Below are 7,461 nucleotides of genomic sequence, written 5' to 3' on the forward strand. Positions count from 1 at the left end.
CTTAGGGTCCACGAGGCTTTTGCAGGATCGTCGTATTGATTCCTTTACAGACTATAACCACCTATCTCACGGTTGTGAGACGTGGTTATGGCTGAAATTTTAAGGCGATTTCGCTGGAAGCGGGTGCAATTTTTCAGATTAGCAAATACTTATTAACGAGTTTAAGTGCACACCGGATTTCAAAATTTAAAACTTTAAAGGTAGCAAAAAATAAAATAAAAACATCATCACTCATATATATTATCGTCATTAAAGACTTGAGCCTTTCTTAATGGTCATCTCGAGATTTTTTGTCGGAATTACAAATTTTATTTGCAACAACGAATTTTGTAAAAGTATTATAATCCTAACTTGGGCAGGATTTTTTAAATTATTTTTTTATCCTAAATCGGAATTAAAATTACTTTTCAAAATTCCCGGTCCTCTTTACGAAAATTCCAGTTCCTAAACGCCCAGTCACAATTACATTTATTTCAAATAATTCCCCGTTCTAAGTTAGAATTATATTTATGTACAAGTATTTCCTATAATGACTCCGAAATAAAACAACTACTTTTTTCTAAAATTTAAAAGAGGGAAGATTCAAATTCTGGCAAATTTTCATTTGAAATAAAAGAAAAGCAGAACTTTTAAATTAAAGAAAATATGGATTTGGAAAAGTGAATTTTCAAAATCTAACTAATTCTGACATTATTGGTTTTAAAACAAAATAATATTTTTTTACGAAATTCCCTGTTCTAAATTAAAAATTATAATTGTTTACAAAATATTGTTTATATTTAATTGATTTATACACTGTTGCAACTCAAAATTATAATAATATAATATATGAAACCACTTTTAATCTGTATATTCATTCATTCTAGAAAAAAATGTTCCTGGTCTTTTTTCACTTTTTAGGTCAAAATTCGGATAAAAATTAAACTTACCCCAGCCAGTCTGTGGTGGTCCATATCCTCCGAAAGGCTGGAATCCAGGAGGTGGCATTCCAAAGGGAGCTGCGCCAAAAGGTGCAGCAATCGGGCCACCAAATTGGTTCGGCATTCTATGTTGCATAGGCACCATACCCGGCGGTGGTTGCATAATATTTGTGTTTACTGCCGGAGTAGTCACAACAGGTGCAGCAGACACAGTCACTGCAGTGCCTAAAATTAAATAAAAATATTACCCACAAGTTCATTATGACATAAATAAAAATATAATTAACAATACAAGTTAAAATATCCACAAACTACTTTGAACATTTCTTATACTAATTCCCACTTGCCATTATAAATTGCGGGGATCACGACGATTTATTAGTTCAATTTTAGATCAAAGAGGGCATTTATTACGAAAAAGAGGACTAGAGAAGGATTTCATTTAATATTGAAAACTTTTTATATCACATGGATATATCGTGAATATTGAACCAGAGTGCCTTCTAACAGTAGCGCTTTTTTCAATCGTTTCAATGTGAAAATGCATTTTTTAGCAAGTTTTGAAAAATCTGTTTGAACACTTCAGCACTTTATACTGGTAAAAGATAGATCAAAACCAAATGAAAGAAAATCAAAGATTGAAAAACATATAAACAACAGAATTTAACAATGATTACGCTTGATTTTATTTTAAAAAAGTAGATTTCTATTCTTTATTTCTCTCCAAACTTATTTTAATGTCAGTTAAAAAAACACTATAGTCTAAAAACAGAGATTCAAAAAATTATTAATAACGAAAATAACAAAATTATGAAAATAACAATTTTCTTCAATAAAAAGCTTGCTAACACGAAAAAACCGGCCATATAATAATCAACGCGAAATATACTTTTTTGTATTTCATTTTCCATTTCGAAAAAGTTTCTTATACCTCTATACTTTGATGTGTAGTTATACGCATTAAAAAAATATAAAAAATAAATCAAATTTCCTATTTATTTATCGTAGACTTCACGGTCTTTTCCCTATTACCCTTTTTCCACTTGAATTTAAACTGAATTAATAGAACCCAATAAGAAAATCAAACTATTTTTAGCTGAAATTTCAATGTACATGGTTAAAGAGTGTATAATTATATTAATTTTTAGTCGAAAATTCACCTTGTTTGATTAGCAATTTAATTATTTTTTTGAAAATAAACCTTTGTTAAAAATGAAACTATTTCGGTTGGTTGAAATTATATTTTGTATTGAAAATTCATCATTTCGGGTTGAAATTTTATCTTTCTTGTAAAAATGTTCGTCGTTTTGGCTTGAAGCTTCAACAATTTAGTAGAAAATTCAACTATAGGCTTGAAGATTTAAATATTTGGTTACAAAATTAACTGCTTTGTTGTAAACTTGTCTTTTTCGTTTGAAAATTTAACAATTTAGTTGAAATTTTGTTCTTCCTCGACTGAAAAATCTTTCTTGATTGAAAACAATTTTGTTCTGGTTGAGGATTAAAATATTTTATCAAAAATTCGTCTTTTTGGGATGAATTCAACTGTTTACAAATTAAAATTAATATCTTTTTGGTTGCAATATCAGTTATTTCATTTTTTGTTCATATTTCTTTTTTTTTTATTCAACTACTGTGTTTAAAGTTGAACTGCTTTGGTATATATTCATTTTTTTGTTGAAGATTTTTTGTTTGTTTGAGAATTAATTTTGTTGTTGTTGTTGAAAATGTACCTACTTTGCAAAAAAGTCGTCCTTTTTTGTGATAATCAACTGTTTTTTCTTCAAAAATAAAATCATTTTTGTTCAAAAATCAAATTTCATTTTTTCTGCCTTGAAAATTCAATTACTTTGGTAGAAAATTCAACTATTTGATTAAAAATTAAAATATTCGTTTGAAAATTGGACAATTTGGTCGAAATTTTGTTCATTATAGATTGAAAAATCTTTATTGATTGAAGATTCATCTCTTTGATTCAAAATTGAACTATTTGGTTGCAAATTCAATTTTTGTTTCTTAAATTAATTTTTTTTAATGAAAATTCATATTTTTTATTGAAAATTTCACTGTTTTGTAGAAAATTCTTATTTTGTGTTTAAATTTAAATGTTTGAAATTCAAAATTACAATCTTTTTAGGTTGAAATATTGAAATTTACGTTTTTCGTTAAGAATTCATATCTTTTTGTTTCAAAATTAAGATAATAATTATAATATTAGGAATTTGAAGCGTTTCCATTTTAATTTAACATTATTACCTGTATTAATTTTATTTCAAAGAATTTATTCTCCTATTTTCATTTAAAAAAATCTCCTTATCGCTCGGTTTTTTATAGCTTTTTGGCCTCTGATGCATGGTGCCTCTATAAAGCAGTTTTTGATTTTCAACTATAGAATTGATTTTGATTTCTTGTTTAGTGTCTTATTGAATCGTTAGCGAGTTCTTCGCTGTAGACAATGTCCTTAAAATCTACAAAATTAGCAAATAAATCGTACGGGAAATATTTGAAATTGGCATCATAAAAAAAAATCTCCTTCAAAGCGTCTTGTTTTCTAAGTACTTGAATTTCTGTTTATTATTCTTAAAAATAAAAAATCGAATTCTTGTAAAACGGGCGAATTTACCATTTGCTTGGGAGACCTCTGGCGGTGTACTGCTTTCCGGAGTTTCATTAAGGGAAGGTGGTGGCCCAGTTCCTGGCGGAGCAGTGCTTAATTGATTCATTGCTTCTGCATTATTAGTCGCTGGAACTTCGTTTGCAGGAGAAGCTCTCGTTTCATTTGCTTGGGGCTGTGTTGTGGCTGGTGTCGCAGAAGGCGACGTTGCAGTCGTCTGTTTCGCGGCACCATGAACTAACTGCTCTAACTGAAATTTCATTTTAAAAATAACGATATTAGGAAACTGAAAGATTGAAATACCTAAGATAAAACTTTTGGTGATAAAACCAAATAGTAATTGAATGCGTAATTAAAATTATTTTAATTACCTGATCCTGGCCCATGACTTTAACGTTTGGTCCCTCGGGCTTAGTCCAGGTCGTTTCTCTTGTTCTGATATTGTAATAATAAGACTTTCCATCAGTAGTTTTCGTTTCAACCCACACTTCACCGTTTAGGTCTAATCCTGGAATGTTTGCCTGTTGTGCAGGCTGTGGCTGTTGTTGCTGCCCAGGAATCTGCTAATTGATCATTCATTATGACTAATTTAGATTCAACTTAAGGAAGGATTCAATCGATTTACTGCAATAAAAAATTCTCTTTTTTAACTCACGTTGTTCATAGTTGGTGGTACCATTCCTGGAGGAGGGCCAAAAGGACCTGATCCTGCTCCCATTGGACCATTCATCATGTGGGGTGGAGGCTACAATAAATTTTATATTGAATAACCGTAAATTCGGACATTCAGAAGACTTAAATTTCCAATTAAAAACAGACTTTAAATAATAAATAAAGTTGCTTTACAAGAAGAAAAACTGGATTAACCAATTTTAATTACCATTCCTGGTGGGCCCATTAAATTTGGAGGTCCCATCATGTTTGGTGGTCCCATTGGACCCCAGCTTGGGTCAAAAGGCGGTGGTCCTCGGAAACGGGGACCGGCTTGACCTGGCGGACAATTTGGACGCGGTGGACCTTCGAATGGAAAGCCGTTGTTTGGACCACGAAACATCGGTCCGCGGGGCCCAAAACCTCGACCTCTAAACCTTGGAGGGCCTCCTCGCATGGAAAAGTCAAAACCACCTCGACCCCTGCCCCTAAAAATAGTATTATTACTTATGAAAACTAAATTTGTATATTAGGACGGCAATGCATTTATTTTTGACTTGATTTTAAATTTACAACCATTGTTTAAAATATGTTAATAAATATTTAGAAAAGAGAATCATAGATAGATACTTTTGGCAAATATAATGATAAAATAAGAATGCTTAGAAAAATTATTTTCGAAGATTGCTTTTTGCCTACCTAATAATACGTGTAATTTAAAAATTAAGCTTATCATGCAAGATGAAATTTAAAACTTAAAGTATACGCCTTCCGCAAATAATTTAATAGAACAATAAAAATTTTTTTATTGTTTTATTTTAGGTACAAAGAAAGATAGGGATTTTCGAATGTTTCAATACACCAGGTACTAAGTTGAATTACACTAAAAAGGGTTAAATTAACTAAAAATACGTATTTTACATTATTTAACCACTTTAATTCTAAGTTCTAATACTTAAAATACGGCCAACAAACCTGTAAAACAGATATTTGTATACCTTGAATCACTTATGCATTAGTATTAAATGTGGGTTTGACCACTCTTGAAATATTTTAAGACCATTCAAAACTTCTTAAAATACCTTGAAACTTTCTGAAACCCCATGAAATCTTCTAAATTCTATGGAAACCCTTGAAATAATTTTAAATACTTTGAAATCGTTCCAAATTGATTATTGATCCATCATAATCATTTGAAATGCATCATCATTTTTTCAACCTGTTAAAATTACAGTGAACCCCGGAAATAATTCTTCCGAGAACTGACACCGCTCACTACGGTTTGAAATTAATTATTTACTGTCAGATTTATTGTTAATATTTCATTGAAATTTAAATTTCTTCTAAAATCTCAGTTTCGAAACGAAAAGACCTGCCATTGGAACACAATCGGATCGTTTTTGTCTCTCACATGGTAGAAAGAGAGATCCGATCAATTTCAAGCAAAGGAGTCTCGTTGCAGTGTTTTATAACCCTTAACTGTCAAGCGTTAACGTGAGAATGGTGAAAACTGTGTTTTTCGTGGACAGTTCATTTAATATTTATAGAAGTAAGTGATTGTCAGTTCAATAATTTTTTCTTCTGACGACAGAGTACCTAGACCGATTATTCAATAAAAAGCTATCTTTTTAAACTAGATGCTCAACGGACTACAAACGTTAAAAGTACGTAAGCAGAAAACACATTTATTCTAACATGTAATAGCAAACTTTCTTTCTCTTAAGGGCATGTGATACTTACAGTTTCCCCGGCTTTTTTTCCACAAAAATGAAAATTTTTAAAAACTGAATTCGGAGATGCTATAAAATAGCATAACGGACGTCCCCGGACTCTTTTTTGAGGGATAATAACAAAAAAATGTATTGTACTAAATAAAAATCTTATGCATATGTATTATTTTGAGGTTACGTCGTTTTTCATCTCTGCCTTTCCGATAATCTGGAAATTATTTATGAAATAAACTTTTTTGATTGCCTGCAAAAAGGGTTAGTTCCGGGAGATTAGTTACTATGTTTATTTGCAAGTCCAAAGTTTTCGGCCACAAAAATATTGTGTAGTTTGAAAGTAACGCACAGGAGAATTCTAACATACATAACCTCCAAATGTACACACGTTGTCAGCAATATCAAAACATTTTTTGAAAAAAAAAGACACAAATAAAGTGTGCGGGGACGTCCGTTAGCATGTTCGCTATCATTTCCCAAATTTTTAAGACAAAATATTGATTATTCCAGAAAAAAAGACGTCGGAACCTAAAACTGGTAAAACCGATACTAATTCCTAAGCGCTATGCAAATTAATCAGATTTTGCTAAATTAAAATTGTTTGAATTAAACCAAAAAAAAGTGTGTGGGGACGTCTGTTAGCATGGTCGCTATCATGTCCCAAATTTTTAAGACAAAATATTGATTATTAAAGAAAAAAAAAGCCGTCGGAAACTAAAACTGGTAAAATCGACAATTTTCTAAGTATCACATGCCCTTCAGGGCGTCCTTACCTTTCTGGGTTTTGTAAAAATCGACTTATTGTACTACATTTTCTAAAGGAATAACATTTCAAAAGTATTCCCTGAAAATTTTATAAAGATCCGAGCATCATTTACAGAGATATATTGTTTAAAGTGAAACGGCGTCGAGCGTGAAACGCCGAGTCGTGCATATGTCGAATTTACTAGTTGCTGCTGTAGTGAAGACTCGACGACAAGAGAAAAACGCTTTTGCAGCGGCTGTAGATGAGGCACAGGGTACATTATATGGTCCTGTAATCGATTACTCTATGTAACCAAAGATTTTGAGATGATATATACATTTTTTTTCTACAAGTTTTGAACATTTTCAACTTTAACTCTTTTTTCTCCAAATAAGTTTTCAAAGTCGGTGAGTAAGATATCTCATAAACGGCTATACCGATTGCTTTCAAATTTTTATCAGTTATTTTAGACATACAACTCGAAGGATTGAACGATTGTTTTTTAAATAATTTTTTATGGTCAAAAAGAAGCGGTTTCTTAGCGAAAAATTGACTTTTGATTTTAACGAATTCCGTTGAATTTTTTTTATTTCAGGCGATCTAGACGTGAGACACTTTGCTCACCGCAAAACGCCTCTTTTTTATCCCTCGTAGATAGGCTGTAACGCGTTTGTTTATCACTCTTTTATCATGAAAAAATTATTGTAACATTCAAATGTGGTAAATGACTGATAAAACATTGGTAACACAATCAATTTATCTGTCTTCATAAAAAAAAATCGTTTACCCCCTTAAATATTTAGTTTA

General features: G+C 31.1%; 1 protein-coding gene across 3 annotated transcripts in view; it reads right to left on the reverse strand.

The window, feature by feature from the left end:
* Window positions 1-7,461, reverse strand: part of LOC117176461 (transcription elongation regulator 1) — a 34,477-nt gene that overhangs the window by 22,855 nt on the left and 4,161 nt on the right. Inside the window, exons 2-6 of one of the 3 annotated variants that reach the window (XM_033366706.1) lie at window positions 4,415-4,667; window positions 4,190-4,279; window positions 3,906-4,097; window positions 3,544-3,784; window positions 930-1,145 (exon numbers count right to left, since the gene is read on the reverse strand). In XM_033366706.1, the coding sequence (XP_033222597.1) occupies window positions 930-1,145; window positions 3,544-3,784; window positions 3,906-4,097; window positions 4,190-4,279; window positions 4,415-4,667 (992 nt within the window). Of the gene's footprint in view, window positions 1-929; window positions 1,146-3,543; window positions 3,785-3,905; window positions 4,098-4,189; window positions 4,280-4,414; window positions 4,674-7,461 lie in introns of all 3 variants that reach the window. The other 2 variants (XM_033366705.1, XM_033366704.1) reach the window with 2 other exon arrangements.

Source organism: Belonocnema kinseyi, chromosome 7, assembly GCF_010883055.1.
Source record: "Belonocnema kinseyi isolate 2016_QV_RU_SX_M_011 chromosome 7, B_treatae_v1, whole genome shotgun sequence".
Taxonomy (NCBI): Eukaryota; Metazoa; Arthropoda; class Insecta; order Hymenoptera; family Cynipidae; genus Belonocnema; species Belonocnema kinseyi.